Source organism: Centroberyx affinis, unplaced genomic scaffold (genome assembly GCF_046629955.1).
Source record: "Centroberyx affinis isolate AG114_WGS23_722 - 3 ecotype Tasmania unplaced genomic scaffold, CSIRO-AGI_Caff_v1 ptg000621l_1, whole genome shotgun sequence".
NCBI lineage: Eukaryota > Metazoa > Chordata > Actinopteri > Beryciformes > Berycidae > Centroberyx > Centroberyx affinis.
In genome coordinates this window covers 21,942-45,918 of record NW_027279250.1, presented here as the reverse complement: position 1 = coordinate 45,918, position 23,977 = coordinate 21,942, and the positions used below count along the sequence as shown (strand labels likewise).

The following is a 23,977-nucleotide window of genomic DNA, read 5'->3' as shown; positions in this document are numbered from 1 at the left end:
ACATGCTTCAATTCATTCTCCACCCATGACCTTTTTGCAAAGACCACAGAGAAGCAATGAGCCATAAAATGCAAAATGTGACTAACAAACACATTACCAGCGGATGCATGTTCAATATGTTTATTTCAGTTACAATGGCGCTTTTATAAAATATCCGATGCAGAAACATCAACAGAAAAGTAGAAACGATAACAGGACACCGTACACACATAATCCATAAATACATATTTACACACATTATAATAGTACACATTATCCATTAGAGCCTTTGGTCTGGAACGTATGCCAGGTGGAAACATCAAACATTTACAGGAGAAAACATCTCTGTGCACCATTGAAGCCCTATCGCATCTCCGCAGTACAGAATATACAGCACACACATGATGCCGCTTGCCCTCTCACATTATGAAAGAATGTGTTGCATCGTTCAATCATTCAATCTTGACCGTTGTTCATCTTCATAAACAACCAAAACAAAATGCTAAAATTTTTGCATAAGATAAGATAGAATGGAAGGCAAAACAAATACCAGCAAATACCAGGCACTGTAGAGTGAGGCACTTGAGCACCTAACACCACTGGTTTGGCATCATGACATTTGGCACATGAGGGTGGCGTACGGCGCACTGACTGAACTGCATGTGTCTGTGTGAGTGTGAGAGCCGGGCGAGAACACAGGCCCGGTCCAGGAAAACCCTCTGAGCCGCCTCCTCCTCCTCAACTCTTCTTGTGCATCTGAAACAACTCGGTAAGTGTGAGTGACTCACAGGTATCCAAACCCATTCTCCAGATATTCACCACCATATAAGGAGTCTCTTGTAATTCAATTTCAAGTGATATTTGGACTTTTCTTGTCTTCTGCATAAGCAACATACAATCTGCTTCAACTTGCCCTCTGACTCCACCAGGAGAGAAACTGTGCCATCTTGCCTTTGTCTTTGAGCCCTAAGCTGGGAAGTCTCTGCTTATTGATCCCGATGTCCGCTCTCTTGAAACAGTTTCTGCTAATCGAGCCACTTAAAAGGCTTCCAGAAAAGTACTCCAGTGTTCCATAAGTTCATTAATTTCCTCTGTGCTACACTTACACCTATAAAAAAAGAGAAAAACCCTGTTCGTTTCCTTGGGCGGGCACACAGCTACATGTGGTTAGGGGAGAGATCCTGGGCCAGGCCGGGCCGGGCGGCGAGAGGAGGGAACGCTCCTCTACTACGATGTGGAGGAGTCCGGCTGGCTGAGCTCCTTCTTCCTCTTCTTCTTCTTCTTCTTCCCTCGGCAGGGCTTGCAGACGCAGCACAGGATGCAGGGTGAGGCCAGCAGGAGGAGCGGAGACGTCACCAGCACGATGACGCTGACGCCCACCAGGATGCCCACCACCTGAGGGACGACACACACCACAACACCTCCTTTCATTTAGTCAAGCTGTTAGGCTCACTGACTAACAGACTAAGTAACCATATATCAAACAGTAGACACATACAGAATGTAAAACTGAGAACACAATGTCATCAATTGTCCCCCTGGGCCAAAATACTGACATGCAAAATGTGAAATGACAGACAATTCAGTTCAAAAGTTAATTTTTTCCTCCATTTTATATTACTGAAAGGTGGTTTGTGTAGCATTTACATTTGGCGGCAAATCCGCTGGATTGCTTTATGGCACAAAACAGGAAGAGGGAGCGCTGTTCTTCCAGCACAAAGCCATGAAAAAATCACTTCTCACATGTTTATCCTCTTCAGTAAAGCCAAAGAGAAAACGAACAACACCAGGGAGGGGCAGGGGGCAAGTAGAAACATCTTCTTTGAAACAGGAAGTAACAGGTTTATAGGACATGTGGTCTTCATTTTGAGAAACACTAACACCCACCACACCACTGGTGTGAGATAGAGGCTGCCAAACATCTCCACTATGGTATAATTTGTTTAAGGTAATTATACCAAGGTGTCACAATTAATTTAACAATGATATATTGATGTTTAAAAATGCTACACATAGCACCTTTAATTCTACTACCACTAATAAACTAATATTTCTATAAAACTTTTAAACATTAATATTATATCACATCATACCATTTCTAAATTTACAAAGTGAAGTCATTCACTCTTCACACTAAAATCTTAAACTGCCATCATCACCCATAAAAAAGGACAGTAGATTCCAAAAGTAAAAGTAGCAGCAGTGTTGTGGAGGCAGCTAACAATGAATTACATTGTTTACATGGGAATTTGTGACAAGCAGACTGTAAAACTTAATAGGACCTGTTAGACAAGGGTGTAACCAAGCCTGCCATGAGTTGTTTTGCACCAACAGTTGCACTTTGACTCTCCTTCTGACTCTCACTGGGAACTGCAGTCATACCAAAACTGATGCAATCAGAGGGTTCACTTGAAACTAGATCATCATGTGATAAAGACAACAGAGCAGAGAAAGTAGAGAGAAAGTAGGTTCGGAGGGCCAGTTTTAATCATTTTGTTGAACAGGTGACATCATTACAAAGCAGGAATGTAAGATTAGTGCTAGGATTAGTTCAGATTAATGTCTGATAAAGGACTATTTGGACACAGTGCTGGAAAACAACAAGCTAACAGCAAAACAGGGGAGAGGTGGCAGCAGTAAATGTTGCAGCTGATGTTTCCCAAGTCTGCTTCTAAAGGAGAGTTGGAATTGCACCCTCTTTCCGCCGCTGATTGTTTTTAATGTCTTTTTTGTTTTAGTAGACTGAAGGCAGACAGGAAGATGAGAGGGAAATGGACATTTTACAAGCCCCCTTAGAGTGGGTTATTGTAATGTTTGTCCTCAGTAGCGAGTATTTAACTGGCGTCTAATGAAGCTGACAACCAAACAGTGCTGCTGGGATCGTGTCCAAAATCTTTAACTTCCATTCCTGGGAGTGCGGCGGCACAAATGTAACTGGAATCAAAGCCGTGAAATCACCTAGCACACATGGACGGATGGCTTTCCAGACAAGCACAATAATCCACTCAGACAGCGACACCGTCACCGCACCACCATGACAGTAATAGCACTTAGTCCACCTGGCAGTCTGCTGTGTGGCCTCACCTGCGTTCTGTTCCACATAACGGAGGCCCTGGAGTGGCCCAGCTTGTTTCTGCACGGTCCCTTATCGTAATGCCTCAGGAATATATCTCCCTGCAAGCACAACACAAACACGTTCACATCAAGACCCTGATAGCAGTACCAAGCAATCACCAAACGCATTCAAACGCAAACTAAAGATACCCGAGCACTGGCTGAGGTGTTTGGGCTTGTCACACATACAGTACTTCATTAGGGAATAAAATACATCAGAGTACAGTTAGCGAGTAGAATTACACTACCAGTCAAAAGTTTGGACACACCACATTTTCTTGTTTTTACTATTTTCCACATATTAGAATAATAGTAAAGACACCGAAACTATGAAATAACACAAATGGAATTATGCAGTGACCAAATCAAAACTATCTTATATTTTAGATTCTTTACAGTAGCCGCCCTTTGCTGTGATGGAAAGGCAAAGGCTTTTGAAAGAAATTCATACATAGGATCAACTTCTACTATTTATATTTGTCTAAGAAACAAATTTCAAGCATTTAAGCATAAGCCTTTAGATCAAAACGGCTTAAAGATAATGAAAAACATAGAATATTCAATCAGGTGTGTCCAGACTTTTGACTGGTAGTGTAAGTGGACTCAAAATCTCTCATCACATCTCCACAACTAAGACAAGTGTGAGAAAAGCAGCGGAGACTCACATCCAGATTCTGCAGACAGTACCAGCAGAAGGTGTGTTTGCAGCTCTTACACAGCATCTGGGCACAACCCTGGTTCCTCTCTATGTAGATGCCGCACATGGGACACTGCTTGATGGGCGTGTCGGCGTCACTGTCGGACCGGGCCCTGCGGACGGATTGACAGATGGAGAGAGACGCAGGAGATGTCAGATATGCCGGTAATGGGGGCGTGGCGGAGCGGGGCTTAAGCCAAGAGGGCCTCAAGGGTCTGGAGGCCTAGTCTGTCATCTTTATTTAGCAGCAGAGTGAGGCTTCACTTGTCTGAACGGGGCTATTTATTCTGGGTGACAGAACTATGAGGAAGATATTCAGCAAGTAGCAGAACTGTTTTTGATGAAGAACCACTCGCTTGGCCGGAAAACTGCCGGCCCCAGGAACAAATATCTCATCATCGCTACTCAATCACGCTCTCAGACTCTGATCTAAAGTTTATTATTCATCCACCACAGCACACTGCAGGCATCAAGGTGCTTTACTGCAGTGCGTGGGGTCCTTCTGTACTGTGAACCAAGCAAAATCCAAGCAAAATGGCTTGGTGCCGATCCTCCTCCCTTTGGCAGAGAGACAATGGGATTGCAATAAAACTCAGTGCCTCCCCAATGACATCAGTGAGTTTGGCAGAGCCTCGGCTTGGAGCGCTGAAATGTAGCTGTACAGTGGAGGAAAGGGCATTGAGGGCATTGCTGAGGAATACCACGCCATTCAGTTCAGCAACTTCCCATGATAACTTCCCGTAATAACTGTTTGCATATAATAGTGTCATAATCCTGTTAGCATTTAAAATTAAAACGTTATCTACCAGTAATGTAATAACTTTTTCCCGTCAGCATGATAATACATGATGTAGTAAATGATGTGTATGAAGTACGTATAAGATTGTGTAGGATGTATATGATGTGTGTATATGTAGTATGTGTATGTAGTATGGTATATGATATGTATACAATGGTATGTGTGATAAAGGGTTATATAAATAAACTAGACTAGACTATTACATTAACAGGAAGGTTGAACTTGTCACTGTTATAATGTAAAAACAGTCAAAAGTCAATACACAATTGGCATCCATTCATAGTTTTGATTATTAATTAAGATGCTATGTTTAAAAACATACAAATACATATCCACTTAAATGATTAGATCATCAGTTCAGTTATAACATTTTTGAAAACTGTCAATTTCAAGCTTCCCGTTAATGTAATAAAACCCAATAAAGCAATAATTATTAAGTTGACAGGATGCTTACAGCTTTCTTCCTAGACAATAGTCTCTCAGTCTGCAGTCTGGACTGAACTAGCGCACTAGCCTTGCTGTCAGCACAGTATCATTTCCACAGTGCGGCTCAGACTCGCCGGCTGCGGGCCGCTCTGACTGACTGACCTGCTTTCATGAGAGGGTGAGGATGACATCATGGGCTGACGCTCGGGGCAGGCGTGGCCGTCCTGCCAGGGCCCCCTGCATCCGGAGCAGAAGACGGCGCGGCAGGCGGGGCAGGGCACGGCGGCGGGCGCACCCTCGGTGCTCGGCGTCACGCTGCACACCGCCTGGCACTCAACCACCGGACACCAGGCTTTACTGGGGTCCAGCTGCACTCCTGCGGTGAGCAACAGGGTGAAATGGTGAGGGATTTGGATGATGGTATGAAGCAGATATCAGGTAGCATAAGAAGTTAATGTAATAATCTGAAGGTTTGCTTGGAATCAGTAGAAGAGGAACTGGGTAGTTAGCATGAGCAGTGATAGCCACCATGGCTGAAGAGACAAAGAACAGAGCGCCACCTACAGAAACTAAAACTGCATCAACAGAAAATCCAAGGAACAAGACGTCACAGTACTGGACACACTGTTTGATTGACAGGTGATCTCTGGGAAGTGCAGTGCAGAAACACCACAGCAATGAGCGCTGAGCAACAAAGATGGAGACAAAATAAAATAAAAAACAACAACAACAGGATCTTACAGATTACCACTTTAAAAGTACTTTTTCTAATAAATCCTGTTTTTATTGGAAGTTTTACACCTTTCTTCCCTGCTGGATCTCTAGTGTGTTAAAGTTGCACTTCTGCTCAAGCTGTCAGAGAACAAACACTTCCTTTAAAATATGAAGTAATAAAAAATAGCTGAGTGTGTTTTTCTCTGTAAGGAAATACTTTCTAGGTTTCTGAGCATCTGGTAGAAGTCAAGTTGTACATACACACCACAAACTATGCAAATGAAACAAAACATGATCAAACGTACTGTTCTTATTTCGCATGATACTGTGGGAGCATTGTTTGTCCATGAGACAAAACAACTTCATCCAGCAGTGTACAATGGTGGAAGGATAAGAGTCAAGATGTTTGCCAAGAATTAGAGGGTATAATCTGAGATGTTCTTCTTAGGCTGTTTACGGGGAAAATAAAATCTTTCACAACCAAAACAAAAACTGGAGCTTTCATTTTGCCTCTCATTGCTTGCAGACACCAATCCTCTTCACCAGTCCATACTTTCATTGTGAATCATAAGTGAGGGCAGCACTGCTACAAAAACAGCCTGTATTTGCACGTCTTTCTTCTTCCAATATTGTAAGTCCTATGATTTATGGCCAGAGTAAACAATAACTATTATTGGCTTCACAGTGTATTGTTACTCTGCCACTGGAAAAGACCAATATAGCCCCAAGGCAAACAAACCTCAGATACCAATTTGTAAATGTCAACAGAAAGCTATTTCAACAGTTATTTTCTTTCTGCTCCCAGGCTTCCAGTGCAAGACAGAGATGCAGTTTGCCTTCACAAACATTTCTACAATTTGTGGCGCAATCGGTTACACATAGTCTGTACAATTTATTAGTCACACACAAACCCATTACCTTGACTTTATCTGAACAGCAACACACAGCTCTTGCAGTGTTTCACTGAATTGCCCAATGGTAATCTTCAGTTTAAATAGGGAAAAGAATAGGGAAAAGGGCAGCAGCCCCACAATATTCCAGGCATGTAAAGCTCAGCGCTTGCTGGGATTGCTTAATGTGACGCCTCCAGATGGTGCGGGACCTGAAATAGCCCACTGTCTGTCACCAGTCATCAGCATGCTAATGCAACAATACCCACCTCTCTCAAACTTCAGACGCTGATACAGCTCCACCTGATCTGCTGGGGCCAAGCTCGCTATCTGCAATCACAGCGCAGAGACAGAGACGGCAGCTTTATTCATGTTTTATTCATTCAATGCCTTTTCAGAAATATATGAAACAGGCATCGATGTAGAGGCTACTAGTGCTCATAAATAAGTACTTCACTGCTGTCGTGTGAAAACCTTGTAACTTCAAGTTTTGGTGATTTTCATTCGTTTTAACTTAATATGAAGGATTACATGCTCCTCAGTGGATTTGAAAAATTCAGCAGCCCTTGGGTTGATGAAACCCTTTCAAACACCATTGGATAAATTTAAAAATCCACGATGGTCAAGTAAAAAACAAGGCTGCTTTTTGTAGTCCCTGAAAACATTTTGGAGGTATGAGGTTTTCACCCAACAGCAACATTATTTCTTAGACAGTTTAGTTGTTAGTGAATAGCTGCATAACCACTGAGACAGAGAAGAGGTTGATTGCAAAATTTTCAGATGAGACAAGAACTGATTACAAAATAGCGGGCTGCACAACAGCAACCAAAATGCTATTTATACCTTTATACCGCAGTGTATGTATGTATGTTTAATGGGAAAGATGAGTCTCAATTCCTTACACAAGAAATGATATGAGATGAGAAAAGATATCGCAAAGGTTGGCAAACGCTCCAAAGCTGTTTGTTAAAACCAATTAGCTCACAGTGGGACAAGCTGAACTAGTTAAGCACCAACAGTTCACTATCCAGCCAACTTTCCAAGAACAGTGAGCTACTGAAAATCCTGTTAGAAAAGAAAGAAAAAGACCTTCTTACTCCAGTCTTTTAAATGTGGGACAATGTAGGCTAAGTGAATCTTGCAGTGCATGCAGTCCACCCAAAGTAAAAGATGTTAAATACTGCTTCATTTCACTGGATAATGGGGTAGCAAATTATAATACGATCAATTCTTATTCAGATGGAAGGCTATGGAGCACTGGCTAACAGCGGCTTTCCTGCCACAAAGAAAAATACTGCAAATGAGGAACAGCAAAATTTCCAGTTGTTTGTAAGTCAGTAGTTAGTACGTTTCTTCTGAATATGTATTGCATGATATCCAAGGTGACTAACAGCTGATAAACACTCTTTCTGTCTCCTCATATTACAACAATAGTGAAATATTACAACATTTCACTATTCACACTAAAGCAAGTGAAGTGTGAGTGAATGAGTGAATTTCCGTAAGAATTTCCTTTCCTGGATGCACACTGCAGCATTTTGACAAGAATAAGCCCCAGTTAAGCTGGCCCACACAAATTAAGAAAATGAGGGTGAAAATCAAACATCCTATTTTTGACAGGCATTCTAGCAGCACCCTGGCCTGGAAAAAAACTGGCTGAGCCAGCAGCTTGGGAAACCAACTTAAATTAGTTCAAGAAATCTCTAAGACATTGTGTTTGCCTAAAACAGGGTTTCAGTTTGGTATATGTTTGTGTTTGGACACTATTTTGGTATTTCATGGCCTTTTGAACTCTCTTTTTTTGGGTCCACTTTTGGCCTACAATATTGTTGGTTTTAAACAGGCCATACCTCAGAGTCCAATAGCGCTCCAGTCTTTTGGCAGGCCATGTCAGGACAGGTGACGGGTGCCCCCCCACCCTCCCTGATGGCCAGCTGAACATACTGCTGCAGACACTGGAGAGGGAGAAGCACAACAGCAGCATTGGACTGACATACTGAATATAACAGGTACAATGGTACCATAATTTATCACAAATGTAGAAAGTTCAATAAAGGATATGTTGTTATAATAAAGGATATAACATTTATCATATATTATGACATAATACATTATCATAATCATACTATACACATTATCTTTACTGTCCCATCTGGACAAATTGGTTGCAGCCAGGGTTAAAAACAATATAATACACCAAACCACATAAAAACTTGACATACTCAAGACAAATTGATTAAAAGCAGAAAAAGAAGTGGAAAAATTAGCTGTTGTGCAAAAGGGGCAAACAACATGCCATGCCAATAAAGACTATTTCATGTGTACTTTCTGCAGCATTCATGTCAGAAGTCATAGGTTGCCTGAGCTGTGAAATATGGAAACATAAGAGGAAATAAGTAAACATTGCAAAAAGGCAGATAGTTTTGAGGAACAGAAAATGAAGACAATCAAATGTCACTTTGTAATTCAGTAGAAGAGAAAAAACAAATGTATTGTTGAAGTTACAGTTAAGGGAGGTGCTGTCAGACAGCTCAGCTGCGCTTGCAGAGTTGTGCTCATCTATTGTAAAGCAGCCAAAAAGTCCAGCACATACTGTTCATCCAAAACCGACATGTAAGCTGGTCGTAAACAAGACAAGGCACACCAGTCCGTACTCTTGAACCAGACTGGAGGAGATATTTCAGGTTTATAAACAATGGAGTCCAACTGATAAGCAGGGTTTATGGTATCAATTTCCCTCCCTCTTTCCTGTGACACTGTGTATGTGTGTGTTATCTGTGTGTGTCTGTGTATGTGTGTGTGTGTGTGTGTGTGTGTTCGTGACCTTGTGCGTGCAACACTGACAACTTGGCTAGCTTGGACAGAGATTAACACCTGCCACTATCTGGCAGCCTCTCTGTGTCAGGGCAAAACACCAACATCTCAGTTTAGACATACTGGGCAGCCATGTACTTGAAGGGAACAGTATGGAACAGGAGACCTCTGCATACCAGTAATAAATACTAGAGCCCTGCATGCTAATGATATAACCCCTATTTCCAAGAAAGCAGTCAAAAAAGTTCTCAGATGATTTCATCTTTTCCAATCTTATTAAGACTTCTAAAAAGAAACGAAGACATTTTAACAGCGAGTATAAATCACAAACATTTCCTAGGTCGAGACAAAGAGAGTCAGTGTGAGAGAAAGCAGCGGCTGTGGTGAGCTTGTCTGAAATCATCTCTTTTCTTAAAGCTGCACTTGGCAAGATTTTTCTGTAAAAAATAAAAAAAAAACAACCGTCTTATCAGCCTGAAGCAGGAAGTGGGGCTGCAATAGAGAAGAGCGTCTTCTTCCCACTAATTGAGACGTTGTCAATTCTGCTTGATTGCCAAAATACATTTCTGCTGTTGTGTATGATCATTAGCAGGAAATCTTCTTCTTCTCTTCTAACACACACACACACACACACACACACACAAACACAAGACAGGAAGGCAGGATTGAACAGATAGCAGCTGCTGATACAGATGCCAAATCCTGAATATGAGAACACTACTCAAACCTGATTATACATCAGGTTCTGTTTATTTGAAATGGCTGTTATGGCAAGCCTGATGTGATATAAGTACAATACTGAGGTCAAAACATACCAAAGTAAAATTACTAGTACACAAAACAGCTACTCAGAGTAATGAGAATAATAGTAATTCATTATATCTATCTGTGTGCCGCTGTGTTATCAGTCTGCTTCAGTCAGGCACAATTCTTCATCTATCAGTTTATAGAGCATCAATGAAAACAAGACTGAAACTGGAGTCAGACTCTCAATAGGAGACCTGAGTTCAATTCCTGGAAGGAATGAAAATTCAATGTCGCGGGGCTCTTAGTCTTGTTTATTCAACCAATTGTACGTATACAATTTTCTCATAGCATACATTTCATATTCTTGGTATGTTTTCATATTGTAGGCTACATATTTTGCTCTCATTTTCTGTTTGCCTCAATAAGTCCTGCTGCTGTCTATTTTGTACTCCCTAATAATGCTCTAATGCATTCCCCATACTTCTAAATACATTTACTGAACAATGTTCTAATGCTGAAATTGTCAGTTGTATATGTTTATTGTGTTTCTATTCTATCTTCTCTGCTGTATCCTACTAATATTTGCTCAATATTGGCCCAATTATGACACAAGGATCATTAAAGTTTCATCTTTTTCTGACAGGAACACACAGCATGAATTGACATTAGCAAAGTTAGATAATTAACAATGCTATGGCAACTTGTCAACTTCTTGATCAATATATATATACTGTATGTATGTATGTGTATATGTATCATATAGGAACACCTGAACACCTTCATATTCATGCAATTATCCAATCAGACATTCATGTGGCAGCAGTGCAATGCATAAGATCATGCAGATACAGGTCAGAAGCTTTAGTTAATGTTCACATCAAACATCAGAAAGGGGAAAAAATGTGATCTCAGTGACTTTGACCGTGGCATGGTTGTTGGGTGCCAGATGGGCTGGTTTGAGTATTTCTGAAACTGCTGATCTCCTGGGATTTTCACGCACAACAGTCTCTAGAGTTTACACAGAATGGTGCGAAAAACAAAAAAAATCCAGTGAGCGGCAGTTCTGCGGACAGAAACGCCTTGTTGATGAGAGAGGTCAGAGGAGAATGACCAGACTGGTTGGAGCTGACCGAAAGGCAACAGTAACTCAGATAACCTCTTTACAACTGTGGTGAGCAGAAAAGCATCTCAGAACGCACAACACGTCCAACCTTGAGGCAGATGTCACTTTGGTAGCCGGTTGACACTGAGCTGAAAGCTGATACCTACCCAGTATTGGTATGGTGTTCCTAATAAAGTGCTCAGTGAGTATATATATATATACACACATACACATATATATATATATATATATTACATTACATTATATATTTATTTATTTTCCCTGGTCATCTCTGCCTTAACAGTTGAACCAAAACAGGGTCTGTGTGTCATGAAGAGCAGAATTCTACTGTCAGTGACTCAACAGTAAGTCCATTCCGTCTTCCACAGAAACACACACTGAACCTTCTTCCTGAACACTCTTAGTTCATTTGTGCCACCAGTATCAACAGTGTTTGAGTGCTTTTGCATCTACTGTGTAGTTGATATCGTTTGGTAGTAGGTTTGATTGTTTAGTCTTTCCTGCAGTATTGATTTGTCCTCCAGTAACACAATATCCATGGACTGGATGGAAGGAGACAGGGTCATCTATAGACCCATCAAGGTACACTATGTCAGCATTTTTATTGCAGTTAAACTGTAAAGATTTTGAATTGTAATTAAAATATAGTATAAGAAGCTTTTGAGTGACATTATCTCATTTCCTTCAAAGGCATTGTTCCATGTGCCGATATACGGACAGACTTTGCAGCTCTGCTGGGAGAGGAAGTATTATCTGTCCCAAGTAAGAACCACTTTTGTTTCAGGCACACACAAAACAAAACACCTTAGAAATTCTGGTAGTGTCTCTTATGCTTATACATGAGGACATCTGATGTTTTCCATTCTGTTGTAGAAAAAACTGATGGTGCATTTGCTGAGGCTTCAGCAGCAAAAGCAGGTCCCATCTGAGCTCACAGCTGAGGACATGACTGACTGGCTGGTGGAGCAGGGCAAGAAATCTCTCAGGGAGAGGTGAGACTTACTGAGACACATACAGACAGTCCACCACTCAATCTATCATTAACTCTGCTCATGTTAAGCTAGTCTGTTTCTAATGAGAAGAAAACAGAGCAACAGTTAAGATGACCCTTCTGTTTTCTTTCTATTTGAAGATTGTGGAGGTATGAGCTTGAGGGTTTTGATGAAAGTGTTCAGCCTCTCCTCTCGCTGGTAAGACCATGATCATGAATATACTTAGTTTAGAGTAAATCACATAACAATAGATTGATCCTGTAAATATGTCAAATCTGAATGGTGCATCCCATTTCTTGTTTCAGGTGTGGGAGGTGAACATCAGCTTGAAAATGAGAGATATTGAGTTTGAAGCCCGAATGGTGCTCAACTCACCAGACGCAGACAGTCCTTGTTTCCAGTAAGTCACATTTGTAAGATAAGATGAAACTTGAATGATTCCCGTGCAGAAATTGGGGCTTTGCAGAAGCCAATAGTAATAGGATATAGTAAAGAAATATAGAAAATGTGTATTTCAACTAATTTTGAGCACCTCTCATCAACAGAGACCCTCAGATCATGCGACTGGCTGAGAAAGCCACCAGGAGCCTGAAGCAGCAGCAGCGGCCCAGCTCCAGCCTCCTCGGCCCCCAGGAGGTGGCGATGCTGGTTGTGCCCAAAGTGCTGCAGGGCTTCTGGATTCATCCGGCGAGCCTCTCGTGTGTCATGCCCTCGCTGCAGCTCAGCGACCTGGCTGTCGGACTCACCAAGGCCGTTCAGGACAAACTCTCTGCCTCTCTGACGTCCACGGACCGTCAGGCTGCCTTCTCCCGCTCCATCCGGGATGAGAAGGTCCTTTCTATCCAGGACAAGGTCAGAGAGACGTACACTCCAGACCTCCTGGTGGAGGAGCTGAACCGCTTTGGGCCAGAGCTGCTGACCAGGATCGCTGAAGTCACAGTGGGGGAAATCTGTGTGATGTTCGAGCCACAGAAACACACAGAAATGTCTGTGCTGATCACCAAAGAGGTAAGAGGACCTGTAGAAGCAGTATGAGATACTGTGGAGTAAAAAATAAGTTTAATTCTCTAAAAATTCTCACTTCCCTCCTTCTTGAGGTGGAACTAGATGATTCCACTCAACCAGCTGTAGTTGATGCAGCTGTGAACTCAACCCCCCTTGATGGAGGTTTGAGCGAGGAACCGGGCCTGGAAGAGGAAACAACACCAAGTCCAGAAATGGACTTTGCTGTTGCTTCAGCTCCTCTGGTTCCTCTGAGCCTCCCTACTGAACCTCCTCTGGTTCCTCTGAGCCTCCCTAGTGAAGCTCCTCTGGATCCTCTGAGCCTCCCTACTGAACCTCCTCTGGTTCCTCTGAGTCTCCCTGCTGAAGCTCCTCTGGTTCCTCTGAGCACAATATCCATGGACTGGATGGAAGGAGACAGGGTAATTTATAGACCCATCAAGGTATGTGAGCATTATTTTATTGCAGTTAAACTGTAAAGATTTTGAGTTGTAATTAAAAAGTAGTATAAAAGCTTTTGACTGACATTATCTAATTTCCTTCAAAGGCACTGTTCTATGTGTCGATATATGAGCAGACTCTACAGTTCTGCTGGGAGAGGAAGTATTATCTGTCCCAAGTAAGAACCACTTTTGTTTCAGGCACACACAAAAAACCTCATAAATTCTGGTAGTGTCTCTTATACATGAGGATATCTGATGTTTTCCATTCTGTTGTAGAAAAAACTGATGGTGCATTTGCTGAGGCTTCAGCAGCAAAAGCAGGTCCCATCTGAGCTCACAGCTGAGGACATGACTGACTGGCTGGTGGAGCAGGGCAAGAAATCTCTCAGGGAGAGGTGAGACTTACTGAGACACATACAGACAGTCCACCACTCAATCTATCATTAACTCTGCTCATGTTAAGCTAGTCTGTTTCTAATGAGAAGAAAACAGAGCAACAGTTAAGATGACCCTTCTGTTTTCTTTCTATTTGAAGATTGTGGAGGTATGAGCTTGAGGGTTTTGATGAAAGTGTTCAGCCTCTCCTCTCGCTGGTAAGACCATGATCATGAATATACTTAGTTTGGAGTAAATCACATAACAATAGATTAATCCTGTAAATATGTCAGATCTGAATGGTGCATCCCATTTCTTGTTTCAGGTGTGGGAGGTGAACATCAGCTTGAAAATGAGAGACATTGAGTTTGAAGCCCGAATGGTGCTCAACTCACCAGACGCTGACAGTCCTTGTTTCCAGTAAGTCACATTTGTAAGATAAGATGAAACTTGAATGATTCCCGTGCGGAAATTGGGGCTTTGCAGCAGCCAATAGTAATAGGATATAGTAAAGAAATATAGAAAATGTGTGTTTTAACTCATTTTGAGCGCCTCTCATCAACAGAGACCCTCAGATCATGCGACTGGCTGAGAAAACCACCAGGAGCCTGAAGCAGCAGCAGCGGCCCAGCTCCAGCCTCCTCGGCCCCCAGGAGGTGGCGATGCTGGTTGTGCCCAAAGTGCTGCAGGGCTTCTGGATTCATCCGGCGAGCCTCTCGTGTGTCATGCCCTCGCTGCAGCTCAGCGACCTGGCTGTCGGACTCACCAAGGCCGTTCAGGACAAGCTCTCTGCCTCTCTGACGTCCATGGACCGTCAGGCCGCCTTCTCCCGCTCCATCCGGGACGAGAAGGTCCTTTCTATCCAGGACAAGGTCAGAGAGACGTACACTCCAGACCTCCTGGTGGAGGAGCTGAACCGCTTTGGGCCAGAGCTGCTGACCAGGATCGCTGAAGTCACAGTGGGGGAAATCTGTGTGATGTTCGAGCCACAGAAACACACAGAAATGTCTGTGCTGATCACCAAAGAGGTAAGAAGACCTGTAGAAGCAGTATGAGATACTGTGGAGTAAAAAATAAGTGTAATTCTCTAAAAATTCTCACTTTTCTCCCTCTTCAGGTGGAACTAGATGATTCCACTCAGCCAGCTGTAGTTGATGGAGCTGTGAACTCAACCCCCCTTGATGGAGGTTTGAGCGAGGACCCCGGCCTGGAAGAGGAAACAACACCAAGCCCAGAAATGGACTTTGCTGTTGCTTCAGCTCCTCTGGTTCCTCTGAGCCTCCCTACTGAACCTCCTCTGGTTCTTCTGAGTCTCCCTGCTGAAGCTCCTCTGGTTCCTCTGAGCCTCCCTACTGAACCTCCTCTGGTTCCTCTGAGCCTACCTGCTGAAGCTCCTCTGGTTCGTCTGAGCCTCCCTGCTGAAGCTCCTCTGGTTCCTCTGAGCCTCCCTAGTGAAGCTCCTCTGGTTTCTCTGAGCTTCCCTGCTGAACCTCCTCTGGTTCGTCTGAGCCTCCCTGCTGAAGCTCCTCTGGTTCCTCTGAGCCTCCCTACTGAACCTCCTCTGGTTCCTCTGAGCCTCCCTGCTGAAGCTCCTCTGGTTCCTCTGAGCCTCCCTACTGAACCTCCTCTGGTTCCTCTGAGCCTCCCTGCTGAAGCTCCTCTGGTTCCTCTGAGCCTCCCTAGTGAAGCTCCTCTGGATCCTCTGAGCCTCCCTACTGAACCTCCTCTGGTTCCTCTGAGTCTCCCTGCTGAAGCTCCTCTGGTTCCTCTGAGCACAATATCCATGGACTGGATGGAAGGAGACAGGGTCATCTATAGACCCATCAAGGTATGTGAGCATTATTTTATTGCAGTTAAACTGTAAAGATTTTGAGTTGTAATTAAAAATGTAGCATAAAAAGCTTTTGACTGACATTATCTCATTTCCTTCAAAGGCACTGTTCTGTGTGTCGATATATGAGCAGACTCTACAGCTCTGCTGGGAGAGGAAGTATTATCTGTCCCAAGTAAGAACCACTTTTGTTTCAGGCACACACAAAAAACCTCATAAATGCTGGTAGTGTCTCTTATACATGAGGACATCTGATGTTTTCCATTCTGTTGTAGAAAAAACTGATGGTGCATTTGCTGAGGCTTCAGCAGCAAAAGCAGGTCCCATCTGAGCTCACAGCTGAGGACATGACTGACTGGCTGGTGGAGCAGGGCAAGAAATCTCTCAGGGAGAGGTGAGACTTACTGAGACACATACAGACAGTCCACCACTCAATCTATCATTAACTCTGCTCATGTTAAGCTAGTCTGTTTCTAATGAGAAGAAAACAGAGCAACAGTTAAGATGACCCTTCTGTTTTCTTTCTATTTGAAGATTGTGGAGGTATGAGCTTGAGGGTTTTGATGAAAGTGTTCAGCCTCTCCTCTCGCTGGTAAGACCATGATCATGAATATACTTAGTTTGGAGTAAATCACATAGCAATAGTTTAATCCTGTAAATATGTCAGATCTGAATGGTGCATCCCATTTCTTGTTTCAGGTGTGGGAGGTGAACATCAGCTTGAAAATGAGAGATATTGAGTTTGAAGCCCGAATGGTGCTCAACTCACCAGACGCTGACAGTCCTTGTTTCCAGTAAGTCACATTTGTAAGATAAGATGAAACTTGAATGATTCCTGTGCAGAAATTGGGGCTTTGCAGCAGCCAATAGTAATATGGTATAGTAAAGATGTGTGTTTCAACTCATTTTGAGCGCCTCTCATCAACAGAGACCCTCAGATCATGCGACTGGCTGAGAAAGCCACCAGGAGCCTGATGCAGAAGCAGCAGCGCCCCAGCTCCAGCCTCCTTGGCCCCCAGGAGGTGGCGATGCTGGTTGTGCCCAAAGTGCTGCAGGGCTTCTGGATTCATCCGGCGAGCCTCTCGTGTGTCATGCCCTCGCTGCAGCTCAGCGACCTGGCTGTCGGACTCACCAAGGCCGTTCAGGACAAGCTCTCTGCCTCTAGGACGTCCATGGACCGTCAGGCCGCCTTCTCCCGCTCCATCCGGGACGAGAAGGTCCTTTCTATCCAGGACAAGGTCAGAGAGACGTACACTCCAGACCTCCTGGTGGAGGAGCTGAACCGCTTTGGGCCAGAGCTGCTGACCAGGATCGCTGAAGTCACAGTGGGGGAAATCTGTGTGATGTTCGAGCCACAGAAACACACAGAAATGTCTGTGCTGATCACCAAAGAGGTAAGAGGACCTGTAGAAGCCGTATGAGATACTGTGGAGAAAGAAAAAACTGTTTAGTTCTCGAAAAAAATTCAAACTTCTCTCCCTCTTCAGGTGGAACTAGATGATTCCACTCAGCCAGCTGTAGTTGATGGAGCTGTGAACTCAACCCCCCTTGATGGAGGTTTGAGCGAGGAACCCGGCCAGGAAGAGGAAACAACACAAAGCCCAGAAATGGACTCTGCTGTTGCTTCAGCTCCTCTGGTTCCTCTGAGCCTCCCTACTGAAGCTCCTGTGGTTCCTCTGAGCCTCCCTACTGAAGCTCCTCTGGTTCCTCCGAGCCTCCCTACTGAAGATCCTCTGGTTCCTCCGAGCCTCCCTGCTGAAGCTCCTCTGGTTCCTCCAAGCCTTCCTACTGAAAATCCTCTGGTTCCTCCGAGCCTCCCCACAGAAGCTCCTCTGGTTCCTCTGAGTCTCCCTGCTGAACCTCCTCTGGTTCCTCCGAGCCTCCCTACTGAACCTCCTCTGGTTCCTCCGAGTCTCCCTGCTGAAGCTCCTCTGGTTCCTCCGAGCCCCCCTACTGAACCTCCTCTGGTTCCTCTGAGCCTCCCTGCTGAAGCTCCTCTGGTTCCTCCGAGCCTCCCTGCTGAAGCTCCTCTGGTTCCTCCGAGCCTTCCTACTGAAAATCCTCTGGTTCCTCCGAGCCTCCCTACAGAAGCTCCTCTGGTTCCTCTGAGCCTCCCTGCTGAAGCTCCTCTGGTTCCTCTGACCCTCGCTACTGAAGGTCCTGTAGTTCCTCTGAGCCTCCCTGCTGAAGCTCCTCTGGTTCCTCTGACCCTCCCTACTGAAGGTCCTGTGGTTCCTCTGAGCCTCCCTGCTGAACCTCCTCTGGTTCCTCTGATCCTCGCTACTGAAGGTCCTGTGGTTCCTCTGACCCTCCCTGCTGAAGCTCCTCTGGTTCCTCTGACCCTCCCTACTGAAGGTCCTGTGGTTACTCTGAGCCTCTCTACTGAATGTCCTCTGGTTCCTATGAGCCTCCCTGCTGAAGCTCCTCTGGTTCGTCTGAGCCTCTCTACTGAAGCTCCTCTGGTTCGTCTGAGCCTCTCTACTGAAGCTCCTCTGGTTCGTCTGAGCCTCCCGTCTGAAGCTCCTCTGGTTCGTCTGAGCCTCCCTACTGAAGCTCCTCTGGTTCCTATGAGCCTCCCTACTGAAGCTCTTCTGGTTCCTCTGAGCCTCCCTGCTGAAGCTCCACTTGTTCCTCTGAGCCTCCCTGCTGAGGCTTCTGCCATTACTCCAGTCCAGGAAGGCTTGAGCAGCAGCCTGGTTGGCACTGAGGAGAAGGAGGAGGTGGAACAATCCTCTGATACCACATCAGGTAGTTCTTCATCAGGTCTGTTCACACTGTAGCTAATGGCTACATCCATCAAGATGAACTGAGGCACTGACTGTCCTCTTTTACTTTTCAGAGATCAATAATTACCAAGAAGAAGAGAGTACGATGCTTCTTCTGCCGGCTGAATAAAACACTCAGCTGTGTAGCCAAGGACACAGAGATTAAGTGAAATTGTCACTTCAAAAAATAAATTTAGTGTTGCATTGCAGTCAGTCCATGTCAGTCAATTTATTTCATTTACTGTGAATTAATGTAAAATGAAGAAACTATTATAGAGGAATTGCATGTTGTTATCATGTGAAAACCTTCTAGCTCCAGCTTTGCCAATTTTCCTGTTTTAACTTCAGTTGAAGGATTACATGCTGCTCTATCGGTTGAATAAATTCTATGACTCTTGGTGCTTATGAAACCCTTTCAAAACCCATTGGAAATTTGAAAAATGCACGGAGCTAAACAAGGCTATTTTTCTTAGTTCCTGAAAAGTTGATATTTTAGAGATACAAGGTTATCACCTGCCAAACACTATTTTAAATGCTTTATCTGAATCCAGTAAATTCTATTATTATTCACATGAGAGGTTTAAGGTTTAACAAAACTTAAGAACATTTAAGGGCACAGAATGTATTGTCTTTGTTTCTGCCACACGATCCAGGCAACTGTTACTGCAGAGACTGAACCCAATAGTTGTTGGCTGTTTTTAGATAGACTTGCAGTCAGTAAGGCCCTAACAGCCAGTTGTGAATGTGTCCAAAGCTGTCAAATACCAGGAGCATCATCTTACTAGCATAATCTAGGTCATGGTCATTTTATCTGTCAAACAGCAGACCGCTCTAATAAGACTACAAGAAAGGTCTACATGTTGTAAAAAAAAAAGTGGAAAAAAAGGTTGCATTTTCTAGATCTGAATACATTCTGGTGGCACCTAGTCTACCCAATCAATGAAAAGTTCACAGGTTTGATTCCCACAGTAGCCAATGTATCCTGCTAAAATGTCCTCAAGCAAGACGCTGAACCCCTACCTGCTCAAACACTGTAAGTGGCTCTGGATAGGAGCATCAGCTAAATGACGAGTAATTAAACAGAGAGAAACCTGGGTCTGGATACTGGCGGGTCTACCTACCGGAGTGCAGAAGACACAGTTGCAGGTGTGCAGTTCACTGGTGGCTGTTGACGGCTGCTCGCTGAGGCACAGTTTGCAGTAGACCTCAGGGCCCTGCTGGGGGTTAGCGCTGGCCGCGGGGGTCCCCGGTGCCGAGTTCCTGGCTTCCAGGCTCAGGGTGGGACTCCTGGTTGCCATGGTGGAGCGAGAGAGCGAGGCAGGGAGGGAGGGAGGGAGGGAGGGAGGAAGGCAGGGAGGTGTCGGTCAGTGCAGCCGGGTTGGAGCCGCCCTTAGCCCTTCTGCTGGGGAGGGAGGGGAGCAACAGCCTCCATGTTCCTGAAAGGTTAAGCAGAAACAGCATTACGTCACATCTTCTTTCCATGTCTATTTGTTACATTTATCTGTCTTGGTGTTCTGCACCAAGACAGGACAAAATGATACTTTAGGACAGCTAGTTGTTCACAGTTTTTTTGGCAGAGAGCTCTTCAGACTTCCTCAAAATACCACGCCCTGTTTCTGGAACTGATCTTCCTTCCTTGTCGGCTGGTATACGAGCTCTGATGACTTCACCTTTCCCTTAGGCCAATACACTATCATTGTCTTATAACCTGCTGTCTGAGTCACTGTCTACCCATGCATATACCATATAATTATGTGTTATTACTGCAGAAATATTTCTCATCATGTCCCTTGTTTCACTGTAAATGGCAGTCATTATTAAAGCAAGAGACCAGGCCTGTATTTACCAAGCCTTTTATTGATCAGGTGTTCTTCATTCTGAAAGGCAGAATTGATTGTTGATCAAAATCTCAAATTTTTGGAAACTTGCTAAATACAGTCCAGTGTAGCTAGGCATAAACACTTGTGTTAAGTAGAAGTATTGTAACTTGAAATTTTACTTCAGTAAAAGAAAAAAATACTGGTGTAAAAAGTTAAAAATGTACTAAATGTAGTCAAAGTTACTGCATTACAAGAGGACAGAGAGTTCAATATGTGATATTGACATGTTGCTATAGACTATGTTTAGTGTTCTAAAAATAATATTCAGAAATTCATGTCAGTATTTGATTTGTGACTAAAAAAACAACACTGAAAAAAATTCCTTATTCTTTAATAATGTTACTTAATTGATGTTTCTTTTGCTCTTTGCTATCCAACTAGCTAGCAAACTAGCTAGACAACAACCAGGCTAACACAAACTAGATGGATGGATGTTAACTAAGATACTATCATGGATAAATTTGAGCATTTCTGATTTCAGAGTTCACAGAGAACAGGCTGTGCGATGCTTAGCTAGCAGGATAGGTAGGGCAGAGATAATATAGACCTAATCTGGTGTTAAAGGGAGCGGAAGACACCAAAACCAATATCACCCCTTCTATGGTTCTGTCCAATCCCTCAAATCAAAAAGGCATGAGAAATAATAACACCATAATCTGGGATTTGGGAGGGATTAATCCTGTTGATAACAGTGGTTGGGTATGGAACAGGGTCACACAGGAAGTGGTGACGTTAAAAACACATTCGGCAGGATGAGTGGCTGTTGATATCACACATTAACCCCCGCACCATGTTTTCTATTACAGAGGGCTGTTGAAGTTGGCAGGCAACTTTATGGGAGCTCAATCAATATGGCCACCACCACTTTCCTAAATTTACAGTGAGTGCTCTTCTATTACGTACTATCGATCGCCGGCGGCACACACACACGCAAACCGCCGATACTTGAGCATCTGTGGCGGTGCACGTTGTGTTTCTGCACTGTCATGGTGTTTCCTCGTGCTCTGCCTTTATAGACAGAGCAGAAGAGAGAGCTGAGCCAGGTACAGTCATCATCCCACTGAGCTATTAGTATCTGTCGGCCGGTCCGGCCCTGCCCAAGCAGAACTGGTCCCAGAAATAATCAGACAGTAAAAGCTCATTGTTTCACATTGTGCAACAGCAGGCCTTTAATCAGCTTGCTACCATGTAAATATGTCCTGCATGGAAAGTCCAGTGTGTCTAATAACCGGGTAAATGTTTATTTTCCAAACAGCTTGAAGATTTACTGGGGAACATGAGATTACTAGGTTTACAGTATCAGGTTGCCGATGTATCGGATCGGATCGGACCAATTAGTGTCATCCACCTCTGATATGATAGATATGAAGCTGTTTGTTTGATTACATTTTTATTGTAGAATTGATCAGTACTACACTGATTGTCTATGGGAAGCCCTTAACCTGAAGTTTGCATGAATTTGAGTTTTAGTGTCTAAATGCTGTTTCAGAGGCTTTTCCATCCTGACAAGAATACAATTCTGGGGGAAACACTGAATACTTTTAATTTTTGGATGATATTTTCTCCTAAGTGGTCAAACTTAAAAAATATTGAATTTCGACACAAAATATCAGCTACCAGCAGCTCTAATCCAAAAATATCTGTATGGTGTTGGCCTTCAAAACCCATGATCCCTGCCACTAACAAGCATTCAAAATGAGAATAATAAGAGTCCACATTCAAACTTGAATCTGCTGAGTTGACACCCTCATCATGGATAGAGCTATTCATTAATAAAATGGCCTTGAGTGCTAACAGTTCATTCAACTTTCTAGGTGTGTTGCTGACCATTCAGTGATTAGCATTCCTCATGGATCAAGGTCTCGATGGCATTCCAGCCACGGGGATCAAAGCATCATTGTTGACCACAGAGGCAGAAACGGAAAACCAGATCAACCCAGTGAAAAGCTGCTGCTGCTGCTGCTGCTGCTTTACACAGACAGCCACTGTGTAGGAAGCTGCAGCTGGGACTGTGTGCTTGGGGAGTGTATAGCAGAATCTATATAGCATCATTTATATAGCTACTATCTCTCTCCCACTCCCTCTCTCTTTCTCTTAATTTCATTGAGGATTCTTGGTCGAATAACCAGCGTGTGTCTCGAGAGACCAACATATTCTCTAAGACAAGAGCACATGAAGTTGAAACTTGATATCACGACAACCTAAATGTCTGTGAAGAGCCTTAAGGTGGGAAAAATGGAAATCGTCATCCAGATCAGTAACACCACATAATCAATTTAGTGAGCATTGAATTTAGTGGGTCTGGTGATTGGAGAGAACAGCACTTACTGTATAAGGCAAACCTCAGATATTTTGCCACTGTGATCAGGGTCAAAACAGTATTTCTAATGAGTAGACAAATATACATTATGCCATAACTGTAAAATCCCATAGTACATCACCCTCATGGAAAATCACTATATTATTCTATACGGACTTATAGTGTGTGTGTGTGTGTGTGTGTGTGTGTGTGTGTGTGTGCGGTGTGTGTGTGGTGTGTGTGTGGGGTACTTACTGATGAGTTAAAAGTGACCTAATTGTACTTTATGGTCTTATTTACCTCCTGTGTATGGGGACTGACAGTTTGCTGTGATATGTGTATAGTATTCTTCTTCTTCTTCTTCTTCTAGGATAACTATAGTTATTTTTCACAAGAGAATAACAGTGCAAATCTAAATCTCATCTGCTACTGTACTGTACACTGTACATGTAGTCAGTAAATGTTGCCCACATCTGATGAAATCTGACACATCTGCATCCCTCAAGGTTGCAAACACGGTTAGGTCAAAACCAAAACTCTGGCGCATAGCTACCCCATAAACACTTGATTAGTGAAAACGGCAGTGAGGAAGGAGCCCATCTGTGAAGTGATGCAGACAGATGACAGATGACCGGAGGAGGGAGAGGGGGGAACCTACCTTGCCTGTGGACCACTGGGTGTAGGAGCTGCCTGAGTCCAGATCCACAGCCGCAGTGCTTTCACTGTGGCACAGACACATGTGTTGAAACAGTCTACTGTACTGATAACCTCTGCTGTCGCCGCCTTGTACACAAAGCCCTACCGCTTTTCCTCCAAACGCGCGGGGGGTAAAGAAGAGATAAAGACATATTTAAACGCCCGATCCAAAAGCTGCTCGTTCCCGTCTGGCCTGTCTCTGTGTGATCCAGCTCTGCTCCGTTGGTGCGTTTTGTGTCTATCCAGGAAGCTGTGGCTGCTTTCTACTGACTCCACACTCTTGGCTGCCCCTGCTGGTATTTCACTTACCAACGTAGACACGTGCTGCATTCAGGGGCTGTCGGAAAAAAAACCGAATCACGAGTGGTAAATCAAGTGGCGTTGGCGCCGT

At 43.8% G+C, this 23,977-nt stretch overlaps 1 protein-coding gene across 1 annotated transcript; it reads right to left on the bottom strand.

Annotated features, from left to right (window-relative positions):
• Nucleotides 1-111: 111 nt before the first annotated feature.
• On the bottom strand, nucleotides 112-23,819 carry rnf144b (ring finger protein 144B). The gene is made up of 8 exons (XM_071518682.1): nucleotides 23,549-23,819; nucleotides 19,833-20,147; nucleotides 8,470-8,574; nucleotides 6,889-6,949; nucleotides 5,178-5,391; nucleotides 3,759-3,903; nucleotides 3,064-3,153; nucleotides 112-1,374 (listed from the first exon to the last, which is right to left on the bottom strand). Exons 2-8 carry the CDS (start codon nucleotides 20,007-20,009, stop codon nucleotides 1,207-1,209), a joined length of 960 nt encoding a protein of 319 aa, XP_071374783.1. The 5' UTR covers nucleotides 20,010-20,147; nucleotides 23,549-23,819; the 3' UTR covers nucleotides 112-1,206.
• Nucleotides 23,820-23,977: the final 158 nt, after the last annotated feature.

Coding starts and splice junctions, on each gene's coding strand:
- rnf144b (XM_071518682.1), bottom strand. CDS start 20,009: ATGGCAACCAGGAGTCCCACCCTGAGCCTGGAAGCCAGGAACTCGGCA. Junction 5,392..6,888: donor GCGTCTGAAGTTTGAGAGAG/GTGGGTATTGTT, acceptor TGCTCACCGCAG/GAGTGCAGCTGGACCCCAGT. Junction 3,904..5,177: donor TCACCCTCTCATGAAAGCAG/GTCAGTCAGTCA, acceptor ATCCGTCCGCAG/GGCCCGGTCCGACAGTGACG.